Source organism: Sebastes umbrosus, chromosome 21 (assembly GCF_015220745.1).
Source record: "Sebastes umbrosus isolate fSebUmb1 chromosome 21, fSebUmb1.pri, whole genome shotgun sequence".
Taxonomy (NCBI): Eukaryota; Metazoa; Chordata; class Actinopteri; order Perciformes; family Sebastidae; genus Sebastes; species Sebastes umbrosus.
Genome location: NC_051289.1, coordinates 17,898,262 through 17,919,620, shown reverse-complemented (window position 1 = coordinate 17,919,620; position 21,359 = coordinate 17,898,262). Strand labels below are relative to the sequence as shown.

At 39.6% G+C, this 21,359-nt stretch overlaps 2 protein-coding genes across 2 annotated transcripts; one reads left to right on the top strand and one right to left on the bottom strand.

Moving 5' to 3' along the window:
• The first annotated feature begins 326 nt into the window (after positions 1–326).
• ift74 (intraflagellar transport 74) lies at positions 327–17,585 on the top strand. Its single transcript, XM_037756608.1, has 20 exons — positions 327–518; positions 1,554–1,687; positions 1,873–2,014; positions 2,150–2,198; positions 2,370–2,468; positions 3,716–3,776; positions 4,140–4,199; positions 4,385–4,446; positions 10,350–10,488; positions 10,756–10,818; positions 11,742–11,885; positions 12,695–12,735; positions 13,170–13,249; positions 13,527–13,580; positions 14,181–14,278; positions 14,495–14,621; positions 14,760–14,923; positions 15,429–15,554; positions 16,605–16,665; positions 16,836–17,585. Exons 2-20 carry the CDS (start codon positions 1,559–1,561, stop codon positions 16,958–16,960), a joined length of 1,824 nt encoding a protein of 607 aa, XP_037612536.1. The 5' UTR covers positions 327–518; positions 1,554–1,558; the 3' UTR covers positions 16,961–17,585.
• Positions 4,139–9,617, bottom strand: LOC119480421 (leucine-rich repeat-containing protein 19-like). Its single transcript, XM_037756609.1, has 7 exons — positions 9,455–9,617; positions 7,663–7,768; positions 6,991–7,241; positions 6,606–6,717; positions 6,351–6,438; positions 5,336–5,536; positions 4,139–5,215 (listed from the first exon to the last, which is right to left on the bottom strand). The coding sequence occupies exons 2-7, from the start codon at positions 7,762–7,764 to the stop codon at positions 4,866–4,868; spliced, it is 1,104 nt and encodes a 367-aa protein (XP_037612537.1). The 5' UTR covers positions 7,765–7,768; positions 9,455–9,617; the 3' UTR covers positions 4,139–4,865.
• Positions 17,586–21,359: the final 3,774 nt, after the last annotated feature.

The window sequence follows — 21,359 nt, the reverse complement described above, 5'->3', positions numbered from 1 at the left end:
TTAATCATGAGCACAGTCTGCATTGAGAAGGCGACAGGTTTATGTCCTGGGCTAGTTTCATGACCCTTGGGCTACTAAAATACAATTAAATTGGCTTTTAAAGTGGATGGCTGTTCTAGCTCTTGTACGGAATTCATTTAAAATGCAGGCTTTTGAGAAAAGAAGAAGAAGAAGAAGAAGAAGAACAACAACAACAACAACAACAACAACAACAACAACAACAACAACAACAACATCTCCAGTGTGTATTACCGCTGTTGAACGGTGGGGGGCAGTAGCAGCAGACTGTTCAGCTATAGCTGCTACTCTACATCATTATCAGCAGAAGAAGACGGTTACCAGGGTAACGTCAACATCATCTCTAGTAGCTGACTCTCTAGCTAACCTAGCTAGCGTTTTAACTCTCAGTTGACTCTTTTCCTCTCAAGTAAACCAGCTGACTAAACAACCGGTTGGACATTTTAGAGAGCGACTTCTACTGTCGACGAAAAGGACAGTTTTCAGGAGTTCAGTTGAAGGTAAGAGGAACACTTAGCTACTAGCTTTTCCATGCTACGCAGCTAGCTAACGCTAACGTTATTAACATGGTAAATGGTTAATGGTTTGGTAACTAAACACATGGCTGACGTGCATCCAACTCAAAAGGACCGCAGTGAGTTTAGCTATAGTTCATAGTTACATTATTTATTACAGATAACGTTAATGTCGTAACGTACACAGGTTAGCTAGGTTGCTAACGCTAACGGTCCTAGCAACCATGTAGCTAGGCAACCAACGTTAACTTTACTCCCACATCTAACGTTTCCATGGTCACCAAGCTATCGGGCATCCTTTTAATGGACATCATGGCTTTTATTGTTAGCTTTCCTTTAACACGTGTGTCATAAACTAAAGAGCAGCAGCACATTGGTGTGCTTTGTCTCATAGAAAAGCAACACACACATACTGCATAGATAGATAGATAGATAGATAGATAGGTAGATGAATAGATTAGATAGATAGATGGATAGATAGATAGATAGATAGATAGATAGATAGGTAGATAGATAGTGACTTTATTGATCCTGAGGGAAATTCAAGTTTCCAGCATCACAGTTCCATAGTTCAAAACATGTTAGTAAAAAGGCAGTAAAAAAGTTAGTAGTACAAAGTACAAAAAAAATATACCAGATATAAAAATACAAGGAGATGTAGAAAACTGTTAAAAGTGAATATAGTGCAGGTTAACAGCTGTGATATAGGACTATTAAAAAAGTGAATATAGTGCAGAAGAGACTGTTAAATAAATTTGCTCCAACTTGCCTACTTCAGCTTTAAGTACTACTCCAACTTTCCACCTTCATATACTATATATAAGTAAGTGGTGCCCCCTCCTGCACTATGTTTTCCATCTTCCCCTCCTCTACTCACACTGTATTAGCTAGAGCAAGCGTGTTCAGCCAAGCAAGCACTGAGCTATAGTAGCACCACTAGGCTGTATGAATTTGTTTCCACCCATCAGCAACAAATATTTAATTTGTTATTCTTACTATTAATTTGTTCACTGGCTTCAGGCACCATGACGAGTCAGCGGCCTCCCTCCGGCATTGGCCGCCCATTGAGCCGCAGTGGATCTGTGGTCCCTGGTGCTGGAAGACCCCCAACGGCCGTCCGACCTCCTCCTACAGCTATCCGTGTTGCAACTGGAGTAAGCCAACTGCAGCTTGGATGCATTTTAGCTTTGTGATAAGAGTGCTCTTCCAGCCAGTATGTTGGGTACTTTGCTAAAGTCACAGCATCATATCAACTAGAATAGCAAAGGTGCAAAAGCACGAAAGGATCTTCGTAGAAACCCAGTCTTATGGGGTTTTCTTCTTTTTATTTTCAATCCAGATGGTTCCAGGTACAAGTGGTCATCCTGGCATGAGGGGCGGCATCCCCATGGCCACGCCTGGAGTCCTGTCAGCACAGATCAAGGTGACTGACAGACCTGTGACCCAACAGGGGCTCAGTGGTATGAAGACTGGCATGAAAGGTAAGTCTGAAGTCACATCAGCTGACACTTTTTTTTAATGTTAGGGCAGACACTTTGAGTCACGTTGAAACAGATATTACATCATAACAACTCTCTTTCTCTCCACCACCTCCTTCCTTCTTCCATCCCCAAAAGGACCTCAGAGACAGATTCTGGATAAGTCCTACTACTTGGGCCTTCTTAGGTAACACATGCCAATTAAATTGTTGAGTAAAACATGTTAACCCTTATTGGTATTATTTTACACTATGCAGCAGGTGTTTCCAGCAGGGCAACCTTTCCTTAAACATATAGTTGGTACACACTGGTCAATTTTACCATTTCAAAGTGAATGTTTTTGTCGTTGTGCTGTTAGGAGTAAGATCAACGAGTTAACCACAGAGACTAGCAAACTGCACAAAGAGATTGACAACTACAACCAGGAGAATTCAGTTTATCTCTCCTACGAGAAGAGGTGAGTGGTGTTTTTACTAAGTAATGCTGACACTGTACATTTAGTAATACATTAACAGACCATGTTCTCCTATTTTATTTAGGCCTACTGCATTCCACAGCCTTCAGATAGTCATAAATAGAAGAAGATACACTCATTGACCAGGAAATAAGGGTCTGCACTGAACCATGGACTCAGGCGAAAAAATAAAACCTCATCCAGAAGAGCTAGAAATTCAAGCCTAAATTAAAATTTAAAAAAAAAACCCTGAATGCTACTATAATCTATGGCTTCGTCCGAAATCACATACTATGTACTACATACCCAATATGTGTACTATCGTTCAACATACTTTTGTGTGAATAAACAGTAGTATGGATCTTTTGGGACGCACTGAGCAGTAATTTATGTCGTCACTTTCTTAGAACCTCCTTGCCGGTTGGAGACGTGTAACCATGGTAACCAGTACCAACCTCTTGTGACCAAAACGACGATTTGTGAGAATCAAAGTCTGAATTCATTTAAAATATATATTACGCCTAGCACAGTTAAATCTTATACTTACACTTAAATTGAAGCGTTATTTATGTTACAGAGCTGTTCGTCAGCATCTGTTATGAACGTTATCATCGTTACCGCATTGCATTGTGTGATATTTATGTCACCATAGTGTCCAGCGTTGCATACTGTAATATTTCACCAGAAATAGTATGTAATTTGCGTATTATTGCTTCCATACTAAGGTTTTGGACATACTAAAAAATCTCACATACTGTTTTAGCCTACTAGATTGCATGTTATGAATTTCGGACTCAACCTATGTCTATTCATTCAATCCATATTCGTTAGTGTTTAGCCTTTGCAAAACAACATTTTCACTGTGGACAAAAAACTGCTCTTCCGCTCGCCGCACACGAAGGGATAACTGATTTAATTAAAAAAAGACTAACTCATTTAATCCAATGAATCACTTTATTCAAATTGAGGATTTTGTTCGATGATTTTTAAAAAAACCTTTTTTGGACGATGACGTCATTAAATATGATGACAGACATTCGAAGCTTTGTTTGAAAACCTCAATAGAAGCTTGAAGTCTTGAATGACATTTGATACAGCCCTTCTTATTACCAAATTGCATACAAGTATGAGGGCTCTTGTAATAAAATAAATGATAGAATTAATAAATATCATAATTAACGATTGCATAACAGCGTGGGGAAAAAAAATCCACAAATTACCAACCCTTTGTTGTTCTCTTTCCCCTTCAGAGCCGAAGGCCTGGCTGCAGAGATTAAGGATCTTCAAGGCCAGCTTGCTGACTTCAACATGGTAAATATCTGTAAACTAGAAGTTTTAGCCATTGTCTATAATTCTTTTCAATAGGTAGCCGCTGGAAAATAATCTTCATTTCCTACGTCCTGGATATTACAAGTAACCAATTGAACAAGTATTAAAACAACATCAAAACAAATATTCTTACACTCTATGTTTTGAGCTGAAGTTTTTACCTATAGTGAGGGTAAAAATAGAAAATGCAAACACCAATAGATTAGCTCAAATGACAGGAAAGAATCCTCACAGCTCAGCAGCTAAATGATGGTAAATGGTTGGTCATAGTTGGATTTAGATCAAACAAAACATCACTTGTACTTGAAAAATGTTGAATTGAAAAGTATTGAATGGACTTTCCAGCTGGTGGACAAGCTCAACACCAACACAGAGATGGAGGAAATGATCAACGACTACAACATTGTAAGTACAAACTGTTGTTAGCATTATGGTAACTTTTCTGACACCTCCTTCTTCAAAAAGTCAAGTCAAAGATGTGATTCAGTGGGCTGATTTTGGATAAAACAAAAGTGGACAAGTTTCTTATTGCGAATATAATGAGTATGCCCGTTCATTCTTTTCATTTCCCTTCCTTTCTACCTTTCCAGTTAAAAGCCCACAATGACAGCGAGGCTGAAGGCATCGATAGCATCTTCACTGAGAGGAGAGAGTAAGTACTTTGTGGACGTTTAACTATGGGTATGGCAGGAGGTTCTAAACAACACAGTTGCATTGCTTGAGATCACTGGGTAAGGATTTATGTTGGGAAATCCTGTTCCTAAACTTTTCTAGAAAATAATCTAATAGCCAATGACTACGTTTACATGCACACTAACATTCCACTATTATTCCGAATATGACTATATTCTGAATTTGATACGGGTCATGTAAACAGCAAATATTCTGTTTGGATATTCTGAATTAGGCCTTACTCTGAATGGAGCATTTTCTTATTAAGACATGTGGGATGTGTATACAGCACACTTGTGTGTCTCAATCAGGGTTTTTATACTCTTTTGGTACCATACAACAGTGTCAGATTTTTCTTTTGTGATGATTGCTTCCTGGTCTTGTCACTGGTCGCCCGCTTCATGGTTCTGCTGAAGTCTCCTCTCCTGCATGTCGCTCTTCCCTCCTGATGTATGGATCCTCAAAATACCCATCCTCCTCCTCCTCCTCCTCCTCTATCTGCCCATTCTCTTGCTCGAAGGTGAATGTCTGTTGGTTCAGATATCTCCCTGTCCCTGAGAAGACTGTTGACACAACGCCCTCCTCATCCTCCTCCTCATCTTGGCGCAGTCGCTTATGACGGTAGTCGTTGAAGAGCTTGTACCAGGAAGGCCCCTTTATGCCGAATACGATGAACATGGAGGTGCATAGCGCCAAGACTACAACACCTGCTGTGAACTTCCATGAGTTGCCGAGCAAAGGTGTCTGGTCTATTCGGGTTTGCAAGACAGAGATGGGGAGGAGAGATCGGTCTGTTATGTTCTATTTGTACATCCACATATGTAATAGAAGAAAAATGGTTAAAATACCCACATCTCTTTTAGTCCTACCTTCGTCGATGTTGCGGTTCTGGCTTGGTGTCCTTGTGGTCTCCAGCATAGTGGATGAGCCCCAAGACTGTTGAGAGTTGGCTGGATTTTGTGAGTCGGTAGTGAAGATGGGTGGTGGTGATGGTGATGGGTAGCACATAGCTGTAACCTGTAAAACATCACTTCCAGTCTGCTTTTCTGGAGAAGCACAGGTGACCCCTCCTGTAGAGCCACACATATAAACATGATTTGATTAATGAGCGTTCACTGAAGCCCCTTTCAAACATGCACCACCCTTTTACGTTAATCTGAAGGCAATTTAATTTATTCATGTCTGAATAAGCACCTTGGTCACTTTTGCGTAAAACAGACTTTTTTTTGTCTTCAGTGGGAAAGGTTTCAATCGTCATTCATTCCCGGGACAAATGATTCTGCAGCAGTCACAGGTATTTATCGGCTCCAGCTCCGATCAGCAGTGATGGAAACATGACACCCAGGGGGACACGCTATTTTTCGCCACTTTTCCCCGCGCAATGCTATAACTTTTGAGACTTCTCCGCCACAATCAGCGATCGTACATCGTTTCAGACCCTAAATATAAGTCTGCCATCTAAGATTTCTGAATCAGCGTGGATGAGGTTCTAGAGCTAGGCAATATATCAATATTATATCAATATCGTGATATGACGCTAGATATCGTCTTAGATTTTGGATATCGTAATATTGTAATATGATAAGTCTTTTCCTGGTTTTAAATGCTGCATTACAGTGAAGTGATGTCATTTTCTGAACTTACCAGACTGTTCTTTACCCACTTAGTCATTATATCCACATTACTGATGATTTATTTATCAAAAATCTCATTGTGTAAATATTTTGTGAAAGCACCAATAGTCAACCATACAATATCGTCGCAATATCAATATTGAGGTATTTGGTAAAAAATATTGTGATATTTGATTTTCTCCATATCGCCCAGCCCTATGAGGGTCACATGCCGGCTTGATTATTGAAACCGTAGAAAGGACATTCTTACCAATGTTAACTCCGGCTGCTTTGGCCTCTCCGATGCTGCTCAGCAGCGGACAGGAACAGTTCCAGGGGTTTTCTTGTAGGTTCAGCACCTAATGGGACCGGACTGGGTCAGGTTAATGGATTCGTAATAACTTGGTAAGCCTGATAATACACAGTACCCTATTTATTTTAGACTTGGTCCTAATAAATATTGAAAACCTTGCACAAATTTGGGGAATGGTCCAGAATATCCCCAGGGATTTTGGGGGGCGTTTACCTGTAGATTGTTCAGCTGACTGAATAGCTGTGTATGGAGACTTGTCAGCAGGTTGTGGGACAGGTCCAGCACATTCAGGACATCTAGGCCAGAGAAAGACTCTGGGTCCAAGCTGCAGTAACACCCAGTAGGAGGATTGATCAGTTGTAAATGCAGTAATTATTGTAGCAGTAGCAGTAGTAGTACAAATACTGGAACAGTCATTCTTATACCTGTGATACAGTCACCCTCATGGTTAATCAGTAACAACTATTTAGCCTTGTTTTCTGTACATTTTGAAAAGGCACTTTCAAAAATCGGACAAATTGAACACATTTAATGCGTATCGACATCTTTCTATGTTTATATAGAATGGAAACTAGTGTCTGTTTGCTTTCTTATTTACCTGCTGATGTTGTTCCTGGACAGAGACAGCACTCTGAGGTGTGGTACCACAGAGAAGTACTCGGCTGGTATACTGGTCACCAGGTTACCATCCAGGTGGAGTTCTACCAGTTCGGGATAACTGGCCAGGGCTAGTCTGTCAGCCTCATTCAGAGTAATCAGGCTCCCCTCGATCACCAGTTCAGTAACAGAGGAACTGTTGCAATTATCAGGAATGACTTGCAGAAGCTGGTTGGTCAAGTTCTTTACCTGCTGATGGAGTTAACAGATAAACAATCTGAATAAACTAGGGCTGCCCCCTCTTAGTTGATTAATCGACTAATCGGTCGGTTTGATCTTAGTCAACAAAGATTTCTTTAGTCGTTTAGTCAGGTTTTTTTTTTCCTTTTTTCACGCTGAATGAGCACATCTCTGGTAAACACAAGATTTGAAGCGGTGCTTTTGTGTGATTCTTTGTGGAGAAACTCAGTTTTACAGATCTGTCTATTAAATCAATTAATTGATTAGTTGTGTGTTAGTCGACTAACAATTTCTTTGGTCGAGGACAGCCCTAGAATAAACACATACAGATGAACCATCATTGCTCTGGATCAGTGTCAGCGAAAAATAATTTCCACTTGTGGTGAGTGCCAGCTTAACAAAGATATAATAGATTGAATAGAACATTTCCTACCAGTGTGTCCTCTTCCACAACCTCAGCATGACTTCCCAGTATATTCATTGCTACCACTGCAGTCAACCACAGCATTGGAAGAGGCTGCCGGCACCCCTTCATTATCCTACCCAGAAAAACAGAAAACAATCAACAACAATCAATACTTTACATGGAAAATAGACTCCTCTGTTTTACCTAGGATGCTGAGAAGATCAGTCTTTCTGCCAAAACATCAAATTGTATTTTTTTTTACGCTCTACTGACATATGTTTTTTTAGCTCTGACTAGCGGCCTGCTAGTCACTCATTAAAATCAACATTTCTTTCATTGCAGATGTCGGTGAATTTGCCTTCTTGATACTTTGAGTTCAGCTTTATGAGTAAAACATTCCATTGTGTTATTGCCAAGTTGGTGGCAGTTTATCACAAATCATGTAGTTGTTTGCTCTCAAACAATAAGAGTAGAAGCAGATTAAAGAAATATTTAATAAAAGAACTGTCTCTCTATCTTTGATATTACTCTTTTTTTAGGGACAACAAACTATTATTTTCATAGAATATTTGATGTTGTTTAGTCTGTAAGATGTCAGAATTAGGGCTGTCAAAGTTAATGCGATAACACGTTAAATTTGTTTTAATGCCACTAATTTCTTTAGCGCATAATGCAACGATTTTTAGGTTATAGCGGGCACAGTTTTAAAGCTAGAGTGAAGCTCCTCACAAAGGAGGTTAAATAACGCTCCAAACTTAACGCTAAATTTTTGGTGAGGATAAACTGGCATGGTCATTTTCAAAGGGGTCTCTTGACCTCTGACCTCAAGATATGTGAATGAAAATGGGTTCTATGGGTACCCACGAGTCTCCCCTCTTTCACACTGCAAATTTCCCCACTGCGGGACTAAATAAAGGAATATCTTATCTTATCTTATCTTATCTTACAGACGTGCCCACTTTATGATAATCACATGCAGTTTGGGGCAAGTCAGAATCAAGTCAGCACACTGACACACTGTAAGCTGTTGTTGCCTGTTGGGCTGCAGTTTGCCATGTTATGATTTGAGCATATTTTTTATGCTAAATGCAGTACCTGTGAGGGTTTCTGGACAATATTTGTCATTGTTTTGTGTTGTTAATTGATTTCCAATAATAAATATATACATACATTTGCATAAAGCAGCATATTTGCCCAGTCCCATGTTGATAAGAGTATTAAATACTTGACAAATCTCCCTTTGAGGTACATTATGAACAGACAGGAAAGAGCAGCATGCACGGCAGCAATGGCGAAAATCGATTTCATAGGTTGAAAGTGAAACTGCTTTCATGTTACAACTATCACTGTAAACGCTGAGCCTTCTGTTAAAGTGCTCTATAAATACATCCTTGTGAAAATGACATACCTTTGAAGTCCTTTAATTTTTCAATATATTAACTTGTAGACCATACATGCTCCTGGACACTAACCCTGAGTATAAAACCTCCCATGTAAACTTGGATAACTGAGACGGGACGCTCCACAGAACCATGTCAACAGCTTAATCAAGCTATGACCATGACATGAGGTTTTCATTACTACTTATGTACATATAATAGGCTGACAAATCTGCTGACACAGTTCAGCATAAAACTGGATCAGAGTACAGTATATATGAAATCTCTAAGTCAGTGTTAGCTGAATAACCTTTAACCTGCATACAGTACAACATTTGTCAACGTCCTTACTGTCATTTTTCTGTGATGTTTGTCATCTCAGACTTTAATTGTATTCTGTCACTATTCTATATTACTGAATAACAAACAAAGAGACTTACCTGTATTTCTAGGGGCACTTAGATGAACTTAAATTTACCTGTCACCGTGATACTGTGACGCAGCCAGCACAGCACATGAACTTTGTTCCTGGTTGTAAAACCTGTAGGCTGACATAAACGGTTTCTGCTAGCGACACATTCCAGCCTTTCCTCCCTTCCTTCCCGCTTTAGTTAGAAGTATATTTAATCCTTACTGGACACACCTCTCATTTAAAAAAATGAAATAATACAAATATTTAGTGAATAGGATTAATGAACATTGACGGTTAAAGTATTTTAGAAGTTGTTTTTCAAATGACACAAGCTGGTCTTATGGAGAGAGTTATTGAGGGCTGAAGGAGCGGAGTAAAGAAGGCAAAGGAGAAGGATTTATAGTATGAGTGTAACAGTTCAAAAACCATTTGTGTTCAATTTGTAAGTTTACGAATGGACCCGTTTTTTCTTATTCACCCGCCACCCCCCCAAGAAAAACAACAACAAAAAACGAGGTATGAACCGAACCATGGATTTGGAGTAATGGATGAGAGTTGTGAGGGAAAACAGATGGATGTAAAGGGAGGGTTGAATTACATTAGAGAAAAGAAGGGAGAAAGAAACAAGTGTAATTTGGAATGAAGGGAAGAAGAAAGAAGCAAGGGGTATTTAAGTAAAGAAAGCGAGACAGACAAGGAGGTAAATGTACATTTTCCCCGTCCATCTAACATCTCTCCCACCCTTCCTTCTCTGCATCCTTCCTTTATCTATCTATCTAGATATCTGTTTATCTTATCTGCCCTGGGTTTGAATGTGGCCTAGGACCTTTGTCACATGTCTCCCTCCCCATGCTATTGACTAATGACGGCAAAGTAAAAATAGTAAATGAGCTAAACAAACCAAAACCTCTTCCACCCTGTAGGAGAGAGGAGGCTATCAGGGCAATAGAAGAAGAGATCAGGAGGGAGAGGAGGGTCGCTGACGAGGTCGTCCAGGCAATGCCGGCCGCGAAGCAGGAGAAGTATTTCACCATGACAACAGCCAACGAGGAACGGCTACGGGTATTAATGTAGTTTTAGCCTAATGTTGTTATGGCACTGCTCTGATAAACTCTCAAAAAATTATATTAATCAGTCACCAGAGTTTGATTAATGTCAACTGCTAACAGGATAAATACATTTTCTTTAAGGAGTATATGTTCCCATGGTACTGCAGTGATAACTAGTTAATATTACTCGTACTGTCATCCTTCGCACCATGTAAAATAAATGTACCTTATGTTCTTCTCCTTTCTTCATCTTCTCATTGCCACCTTTTTTGTTTGGTAGGAGCTAACTGTTCTCCAGGAGGAGCTGGACATTCTGATAACCAGGAAGGAGGACTACGAGGCTGTGAGTTGGTTAAAAAGATAGGTGGAATGATCAAGGAAGGGTTTCTGCAGGGTTCACAAAACTTAAATTTAGGACGTTTTTAATTCAACATAGAGTGTGATTTAATACCTGTTACACAGTCATACCAGCCAAAGTATGAAAAATATCCATGAAAGTACAATGTGAAATGTTATTCCTGGCAGTATAGAACAATCATTCCTAATGAGATGACCTCAGGCCTATTTTTAGGAAACTTAAATCAATGTTTTAAAGGACCAGTGTGTGGGATTGTGATGATATGTATTGATGTTTTCACTTTGCATCGAAGATATTGGATCGTTGATCATTCAGTCGATACATCGATTCAGATCGATGGAGTGTTACACCCCTAATAATCACCTGAAACTAAGAATCATGTTTTCGTTAGCTTAGAATGAGCCCTTCATATCTACATAGGGAGCGGGTCCTCTTCACGGAGTCCGTCATGTTGCTCCGCCATGTTTCTACAGTAGCCCAGAACGAACAAACCAAACACTGTCTCTAGAGAGAGAGAGACTTTCGTGTTTTTATGTTACCTGAAGGCCACCGTAGTTCACGCTTAGAAAGTGAGGGATGAGCGGAGGGGTACTCGGTTGCAATCTGCAACCTCACCGCTAGATGCCACTAAATCCTACACACTGGTCCTTTAAGACTTTCCAGCAAATACTCTGGGGAGGGAGATGATGTGTAGAAAAGAGGAAAGAAAGGAGGAACAGACAGTGGAGTAGAAGTAGGAAAATGTAAATGCACTGCCACCATTGGTGTGTGAATGTGTTTGTGAAAGAGAGGCAAATTGTAAAGCGCTTTGTCCAATTAGGTAGAAAGGCGCTATATAAATACAGTCCATATACCATTAGCAGTAGGAGTAGTATAAATAGTTATGTCTTCCATTTTCCTGTGTGCAGGAGCTGGCCCACTCACAAATAAAGCAGGAAGTGGTTCGGCTTCATGAGACTCTGTCAGCGCTGGAGGCGAAGCGGGACACCATGGAGGCTGAGCACAAGAGCCTGGGCTCCCCACTGGAGGAAAGAGAGCAACTATTCAAACAGGTTAGCTTCACAACCAGCTGAAGAATGTCGAGATCATAAAACTACAGACAATATGCAGCAACAATGTTTTATTACACTAATATAAACTGCAGTTATTAAAGGTGCTGTTGATAACACTGATAACATTGATAACATCGCGCACACGATGACATTGATAACATCACGTGCTGTGCGTAGGACACCAAGTGCGGGAGGGGGCACAAACTGGCCACACTGCCGTTTACATGACATGTTTGGTATGAACAGATTCATCGCAATCTCAAGATTCATATGATACAACTGTTGTCCGCTTTATTAAAAACTGAAACCCGCATCGACCTTCAAATGACAGTAATGTTATGTATACAGTAATGTGTTTCTCTTACTGGTGCATTCTGGTCAGATTTATTGAGTCTTGAAATAAAGGGGGTGTCTCAAAATCAAGTCATTGCCAGGCACTTACCGTCAATCTCAGCCATTAATCCGTTTTTTTCCACACTAACTGACGACCAAGAGATACCACGTGATACCAACGTCGTTTTACTATTGGCTCACATGCCTTGTTAGAAGTGGGAACCGGACGTCAGATATCTTCCACAGAGATCAACAAAACATCCAATTTAGACCCGCCTACATTTTTAAAATGATAAATTCAAAATCATAAAAAAAACAAATTCTGGAAAAGCCGTACTTTTATTCGACACTTTTCTAAAAGCTCTGTGGGTGTAGTACCTCAGACTGAACATGTTCAGTAAGCAATGTTTCATTTCATAGATTGTAAGAGTTGGGGTAAGTAAAGAAACGATTTAAGCTGCTCTTTTGTTTTCCAGGTGAAGGAGGACAACCAGGAAATCGCCGGCATGGAGAGACAGTATGTACCATTGTTGTCACACCAAATCTCTGTGTCTGCATTGTTAGGTTTGATTTTCTTTTTTAAAAAGTATTTAGATTAATAACTTACTTTAATTAGAAGTCCGAGCCTGAAACACTGACCAGGTGGTGGGCACTCTCATTGTATAAATTACTCGAATGAAGCCAAATCAAATAAAGTGAGAAGGTCATCTTATATCAGAACATTTTTGATGGTTCAAATAGCTGGCTCTCATAAACTTATCCATTTGGAAGTTAGAGGTACAAAAACTGGCAAAACGAAGAGTTTCTTATTCATAAAACTTGATCTGCCTCATTAAGAGGTGCTTATATATGCATACATATGTTTTGCCTCATTCACCCTGTGACCTTGACCTCAAAATGACTTGCTTATAACTTTGAAGCCCATTTTGCCTCTGATGTGTGTGTGTTCAGGCTTACAGAGATCAGGGACAGGATGGGACAAATCACAGAGGAGTTCCGACAGCTGGAGCAGGACTCAGAGGAAGCACAAGGTAACACTGTATGGCTGCTTTCAACCTCTCATTTCTCTATCACAATTTTTTTTCTCCCCAATATATGATTTTATATATATATATATTTATATATATATATATATATACTGTATATTGATTTTCTCAGTCAACTATTTTAATCAATTGTGTGTCTTTACCAGGATATATTACCAAACTCCTACACACAAAACACATGACAGTGCTTCCAGATAAAGAATGCATTTAATAATTACATGATTGCTTGCTAAACTAATATTTTTTTTTGTCTGTCCATAAGGGGAGTGTCAGCAGAAATACAAAGAGCTGAAGAGGAAGGAGGAGGAAATTGACCGTGAGTTGAACATTTGACAGTTGTAATGACATAAGGTCCAGACGCACCAAACTGACATCAAAGAAGTAGAGGCGATGAAGGCCGACTGTTGCGAAGCAGAAAAAATGGGCAAGCGTAAGGATGTGAGAGACTTTGACAAGGGCCAGATTGTGACGGCTAGACGACTGAGTCAGAGCATCTCCAAAACTGCAAAATTGCTGAAAAAGTTAATGCTGGTTCCGATAGAAAGGTGTCAGAACACACAGTGCATCGCAGTTTGTTGCGTATGGGGCTGCGTAGCCGCAGACCAGTCAGGGTGCCCATGCTGTCATAATTTTATGGCCGATCGTGTGTATAATATATTTTGAATTAATTTCTAGTCGTCATAATTACAATATTGCCATCCATGTGTCTGCAGGGTTTGGCATTGTTTTAAAAATGGTTTAACTAATATGGAAGCACTTTGCAGTGTGCCCTTTTGGAAACTACCACCAGGAGTCGCCAGAGTCAGCATACTATAAATCCTGTACATAGGAGCTTCAATATAGCTGCTTGACCAGATATTGGTTTAAATATATTTACATGCAGCTAATAGTAATGATTTCCTTCCCTTTGTTCCAGGGTACCTGGAGTCATTTGAGGAGTCCAGGACTCAGGAGCAGGACAAGATGACACAGAGCCAGGAGAACATCGTCTCCCTCCTGGAACACTGCAGCAGAGTGAGGAGGAAGGGGAGAGGTGGAGAGGGGAAGGGAAGGAGGGAGGATGGTAGTAAGAAAGAAGGAAGGAATGTAAATAAAGGTGGAGTAAATGGCAAGATGGAGGGAGAGAGAAGGGGTGAAGAGATGAGTTAGTTGGAGACAGAGAAAGGAAATACCAGTGGGAAAGAGAATATGTGTCTATTTATATGTGTGTGTCTGTGTGTGTGTGTGTAGAACATGTTGCGACTACATCAGGTGGATACAGTGACAGCCAGTGAGCTGAGGAACATGCAGGAGGTGCTGGTCAGCAAGGAGACGGAGGTGGTCCAATCAGAGAGCACTGCCAGAGGACTGACAACTGGTCAGTAACACACACACACAGACACCAATAGCCCTAGTAAAATATACCCTCTTTGATGAACCTAATGTGTCAAACAACAAATTCTAACTTGCAAACTATCACTCTGTGCACCCACTGACCACCACCACCACCACCCAGAGTCCCAGCGTCTGCAGCAGGACCTGGAGAAGGTGCAGCAGCTGGAGGGGAAGATCTCAGATGAGCTCAGCACCCTGAAGGAGCGCGTCGATAACATGGACTCTGAGCTGGTCACCTACAGAGACCTGGACACCCTGAGGAACACAGCTGAGGAGAAGAAAAAGGTAACAAGAGTATCAGAAATTGAGAAAGTGGATGCACCAATTTGTTGTATGCAGTTATGTACTACATGTATTTTTCTAGGCATATTTATTTGTAGTTACAGATATCAGCCCCGTCAGCTCACTGTGGATCATTAAAGGGATAGTTCAGGTGTTTTGAAGTGGGGTTGTATGAGGTACTTCTCCATAGTCAGTGTATTACGTACAGCAAATCCCGTGTTCTGTGAGATAAAATGACTGTTTTTATCAACGGAGTCTGGTGGCTTTGAAGAGAGCACAGAGAACTGCTTCACTTCCCCGTCAGAAAGGGCTGTCTGATGGAGAGGTAAAGGAGTCTGCTTCTCTGACTATGGATAACATACAACCCCACTTCAAAAAAAATCTGAACAATCCCCTTTAAATACTGTTGATGAGTTAAACAGAAATCTCTAAACTACTGTATCTGTTTTCTATTTTGCTAAAGGCAGCTAAACTGTAGGCTAACCATATGTATGTTGCTCCGGTGCAGAGACTACAGGAGGAGCGCGTGTCACTGTCTCGGCGTCAGGATTCGTTCAAACAGCTGTTGGATGAAATGAACCAGAAATATGAAGCTCTGAAGACCAAACTGCAAGAAAACGAGACTCACGCTCAGGTTTGAGAATTTTACACTTTGCTTAGAAAAGTATTACTATATCAGCGCAGATATACTGTCGCTATAGACATGTATAAGTACGCTAAACTTTAAATGATTTCTGGATCTCTTCATGCAATATTAAAAACATTTAACGCAAGTTTAGACACTGAGTTCAGAATCGTTGCGTTTCGACCACAGGGACCAAGGTCTAAATAAAGTTCCGGGGACATTTTACGGGGCCTTTTTACCCCAAAAAAAGGCCCTGGTCAAGGTGTAGTAATTTCTGAAAGTACCGGAACTTTCGGGGCTGAGTTTGCAGGGATGACCGTCACTGATTGGTGAAACTTACACACAGCACCGCTGCTTCAACTGTACCGCTTCATTCATAAAACAAGGAAGTACTCTAGTATCAATTAAGGAACATTGTAGGATGAGGGGAGAAGATTTCTCTTTGTTTGATAACATTAAAAGTAAAGTTAGATTCTGCTGTCGGCTTCCCGACTCATTTAAAAAAAAGACAGAGAAAAAGAGAGAGAGGTCGGCTCAGCGAGCTGAGAGGGCGAGTGGTTGAAGAGAGAAAGACGCAGCGTGGTGGAAATGCAGACAACAGTGGGCTGAAGGAACCTTTTAGTTCCTTGAAAAGTAGTTCCAGGTACTTAAAATCCCTGGAACACTTCCTGCAGTTATTGTGTTCACTCTTTGGGTTAATTGTACAGTTGTTATATACTGTTATAATATGAAATATCCATAAAATATGTCACTTAGCCTCCGGGGTCGTCAGTTTACTCAATGATAGAAAAGGGTTCCCTCAAGGAAAAAGGTTGGGAACCACTGGTGTAGATCACATAATGACTTAATTAGCATTTTGACTCTAAAATGATGTGCTAAATTGAACGTAAGGGGTTTGGTTGATAACACAGTTCAGCAGGAAAAATATGCATTCATCCCTTCTTTTTGCCCTTGAGCAAGGCGATTAAACCATTTTATGTTGTTACAAACCTGTATTATCCTGCTAATGCTAATCTCATGTGTTTTGTCCCTGTATGTGTGTGTGCTGTGTGTTTTTAGCTGGCTAACCTTGAGAGGAAATGGCAACACATGGAGCAGAACAACTTTGTAATGAAAGAGTGTATCCTTCTGGAATCTGTCTTTATCCCTTTATTACTTCATGTTTTTGTTAAGTGGAGTGCTGCAAGCCATCACTTCCAGAGATACCAGTTCTGATAGAGATGTGATTTGTCCCTGTAAAGGCCACCCGCACATTCCATCCGTGAACTTTCCTTAACTGCAGCGCATCAGTCATTGCCTCTAAATCTCAGGAGAGTGACTACGCCTCGGTCGCCAAGAACGTCTACCATCAAATAGCAGAGTACAACAAGTGTCTTATAGACTCCTTGCAGAACAACAGGAACACACACACATAAGAAAACATGTTATATTTAAGACATTTGCAGTCTGTCAGTTAATGTCATGATAAAATGGTCCATAGATGGAATAGTTTAACACTAATGCTCAGTTGTCTCTTAACAAAGCATTGATACTTAAAAATGTTTCAGTAGCACTCTATTTTCTTATGGGGTTTTATTTATTATTAAAAAGGCATAAAAGATTTTCCAATGTCCCTCCCCTCCATTTACATGGCATATTAAGCTTCGTTTTGTACTGTCATTCAAACATTTTATGCAGATTGTTTTCTTTTTCTTTTTTTTTTTTATGAGAACAAGAAAATAAGACTTTTATTTTCAATACTGTGTCTGTGATTTGCTGGCCTTAAAAAGGAATATTTGTGTTGGGATCCAGAATCATAAACTTTTTTTCCTTTCCCCGTTGTCAGATCTACATCACAGCCGTGCTGTAAAGGGTTAACCAGCAGCCTCACAAAGCAGCTCTTTGAAGCAACATCTGTTTTTTGCATCAAAGTAACGTGACAGCACTATTACAGTCAGCGAGACGGTGATGTAAACAAGAGCGTTTTTGTCTAGTCTTTGTCTCACAGCCATCGCTTTCCAAAGATACAAATAAAAGGCGTCCTCAGATGGAGGAATTTGATCATTTATTTGGTTATTTATTCAATTACGGTGAAATTAAGTCGTTGTGGTAGGTTTAATAGCAGAGAAAATGCAACTAATTTACTCCGACACCAAGTAATAAATGGTGAATACTTAAGCTCAGGTCTCAGAGCAGATGGAAACAACTCCAGTGAAGTCTCTAATGTGAGGACTCTCCACCTATTAGAGTAGTAAACAGAGGTGGAAACCATGGCAGAGAGCGAAGGGCGGCCACTGACCACTAATGAGAAGCTGATGTGAGCTGCACTCAGTCGCTCAGCTGCTTTTCTTGTCGGTCTATCATTAGCAGAAATTAGGCTTCATTTCACTGATTTGTTTTTCATCTAAGGCCACATCCTAAAATAATTGTGTGTTATTTTGGCAGGACATTGAATGGCTTTAAATACAGGAGAATATGAATGGAGATTAGTTTTATTGTTTAATTTAAAGGTGCAGTGTGTAGGATCTGGCGGCATCTGTGAGGTTGCAGAATGCAAACAACTGAAACTTCTCCCGTGTGCCAAACGTGTAGGAGAACTACGGTGGCCGGCGCAAAAACGTGAATGGCCCTATCTAGTGCCGGAGTTTGGTATGTCCGTTCTGGGCTACTGTAGAAAAATGGCTGACTCCGTGAAAAGGACACACTCGTATGTAGATATAAATGGCTCATTATAAGGTAACAAAAACACAGCAATTCTTATTTTCAGGTGATTATACACTAAAGAAAACATACTTAGTAATATTATATTCCATTTCTGCCAATAGATCCCCTAAATGCTAAACACTGTTCCTTTAATTTCCAGTTCTGAATGTGAGACAAATGAGCAAGTATTTGTGACGCCCAATGTCTTTCAACATCAGCACAACTTAGATAAATAGCAGCAATGCTCAATCCCCATTATCATAAACAAGCAGATATGACTCGTAACATCATTTGGCTGCATATTTATCACACGCAATTAGCTGCAAGAGTTTTGTAACCCAGCAACCCCCACTAGATCCTTTCTATCTCTTCTAAGACTGCTTGAATATGCATAGCAATACTTAGTATTAATTAATTAATTAATTAGTGAAGCAAGCAAGAGGCAAAGCTTCATCAATCTTGTATTTGTGTAGGAGGATTGGAGCTTAAAGTGCTCTACAGAACAATCAAAGAAAAACATAAAATGATACACTCATAAACAGCTCAGTTATTGTAAGTGGTGTGATTGTCATTTAGCAGCACCAATTTCCAATACAGTAAGTCACCTTTTATAAAGGCTTTATACCGGAAAGTTGTTACCAATGGATTGTCAGTGGTTAATATTAATATACCAAAGAAATCTCTCTGATGTTTATCCTTTCTAGTCAGGAATAATGCCGTCATAAATGTGTAAGAGGTCAGAGGTCAAACAGTGCATTAGAGCGGTCTGCTGCATAAAGAACTTAAGAGGATCAGCCAAATGGATTTGTCATTACCTGGCAACCCAAATGTTGTTCTCATAAGTATCTAATGACTGATCTATGGAGCATTAATAAACAATTTGTCTATAGATAGAATGATATCAGTCACAGTAGACATTTACTGCTTAATGAGTACTTTTACTACTTTAAGGGGTAAAAAAAAAGTAGCATTTTGCTGATAATGTTTTTTGAATACTTTTACTTGTAATGGAGTATTTTAGTCTTGTTGTCTTGGTACTTTTACTTAAGTAAAAGACGTGGATACTTCTTCCACCACTGAACACAACTATCCAACAGCAGTAACAGTCCCTGACTGCAGGATAAACTGTATCTGCAGTTTCCCATTTTACCACTGGATGGCTCTATGGAGTAATATTAGTACAAAGCATTGTCTCAATGATTGTAGTTGAAATATAGTTTAACACAATAGTGGTTTTACATAACATCATATTTCCCACATGCGAGGCACATAGTTAAAATATGCTAAATAACAAACAATGTTCATGAAACAAATGGAAGTGCATCTTTGGGAGGCATATACTAAACTTACAAATAATTACCGAAGGAAATTAACAAAATATAGTTATTCATACAAACACAGTAAACACTAGGAACAACAATGACCAACAATAATAAAAGAATACAATAATACAAATGAAAATAAAATGTCTATATACAAGTCAAGTGTTCTGGAAGGTTAAGCAATACAAATAGCGCAAAGAAATAAATACTGGATGGATATACATGGACTTGATGATTATGTACAGCATAAACATGTGGAGATGTCTTTATACTGTATGTACAGTTAGTAGGATTTATATTTACAGTGACAGATGATATGTACATATTACCAAAAATATGTGCATTAAAGCCTATAAATTATAATCTAAAAATGTGCAAAAATGGGACTTATGATGTTGTTGTCGACAGTGACAGTTGTTTGTTGTGAATGTCATGTTAATTACAGGGATTTTGGATTCAATGAAAGGCATTTAGACATTTGTCCCTGTTTCCATGCAGTGACCAAAACTGACCACTGGGAGGCTCCAGAACTCATGAAAGCACTAACATGTACAGCATACATACAGTATGTACATCAACACATCAACACTACCAATCACTCCTTCATGATTATGACTTATTATACACTTAATTACAGGTTTGAAAGTTTAATCTCTTATAATGTATCTATCTCTTAAGATAGATGCGTTGTAATTGTTTTCATCTGAAAAGAGGATGTTCCAGTCAGTCTTTAGTTTTTTTCATTTGACCAATTTGAGCACACGTGAAGCCAGAAGAGAGACATTTAATCAGATGTTCATTTCCTAGTCTACTTCAGTCTGTCTGAGCCTCTGCTGTGCTCCACGTCTCCTCTGACAGAGTATGTTTTTGAAATACCTTCAACTTTGTGTCATTTCCTCTCCGTCTCTCTGACTGGTCAGCTCAACAGTCATTCTGAACTCTACTCCAGCATAGTAGGCTAACAAAAAAAGGTTTCAAGATAAGTAATGCTGTTAAAGCCGAATTCCTACCCTACCTATGTTATGTAACTTAAAAACAGTACGCTAACATCAGACACTTTTTGCTTCTTTTTAGGTGGCAGGAGTGAAAATTAGTCATCCTCAATATTTGTTCTGTAAAGGTTTCAGAATGATGAAGACAACTGGAGAACAATAGATTCAAAATAGGATGTCGGCTCTACAGAATGATTTTATCCCATCATGTTTTATCCAAATGATATACTGCTTTTTCGGCATTCTATTGTCTCAAAAGGTAACATAAGTAGAGTGCATAGTGCATATAGCTGCCATATATGGGAAAAATCTCCCTGAGGTAGCATGCCCCCGGACCTGCCAAGCTTTGGGCTGAGCTTCTACACAGCCTTTGTCTTCATCACCTCCACTTCCTGTTACTTAGTCACTTCTTTTGTGGTCATTTTTGCTCACTCTGTGATGTGAGTCATGCACTTGCAGCACTATCTCTGCTCTTTAATTCTTTTTTATTCTAATTTACATCAGTGAAATCACTGCTTCATCTAGGTCCCATGAGTCAAAAAAACAACAACATGGGAAAGAGAATAAATGTTTCCGTCCACTTAAAGCAAATTCAACTTTTCACCCGTCTCGGGGAGGGTTAGGGAGGAAGATAAGGAGCTGCATTCCCTCGTAAACAGTCCCCAGAGACTAAACAGGATTCAAGGATCATCCGGATGTGATAGTTTGTGTTCTCTCACATTTTTCCACTACATCTCCCAGAGCTTCTGAGACAGAAATAACTTTCCACTAAGTTTAAAACAAATACATAACTGGCTGGGTTGATTATTTTCACTGAA

Coding starts and splice junctions, on each gene's coding strand:
- ift74 (XM_037756608.1), top strand. CDS start 1,559: ATGACGAGTCAGCGGCCTCCCTCCGGCATTGGCCGCCCATTGAGCCGC. Junction 13,250..13,526: donor GGACTCAGAGGAAGCACAAG/GTAACACTGTAT, acceptor TCTGTCCATAAG/GGGAGTGTCAGCAGAAATAC. Junction 13,581..14,180: donor GAAGGAGGAGGAAATTGACC/GTGAGTTGAACA, acceptor CCTTTGTTCCAG/GGTACCTGGAGTCATTTGAG.
- LOC119480421 (XM_037756609.1), bottom strand. CDS start 7,764: ATGAAGGGGTGCCGGCAGCCTCTTCCAATGCTGTGGTTGACTGCAGTG. Junction 7,242..7,662: donor TTGTGGAAGAGGACACACTG/GTAGGAAATGTT, acceptor TAACTCCATCAG/CAGGTAAAGAACTTGACCAA. Junction 6,718..6,990: donor TCCAGGAACAACATCAGCAG/GTAAATAAGAAA, acceptor GTGTTACTGCAG/CTTGGACCCAGAGTCTTTCT.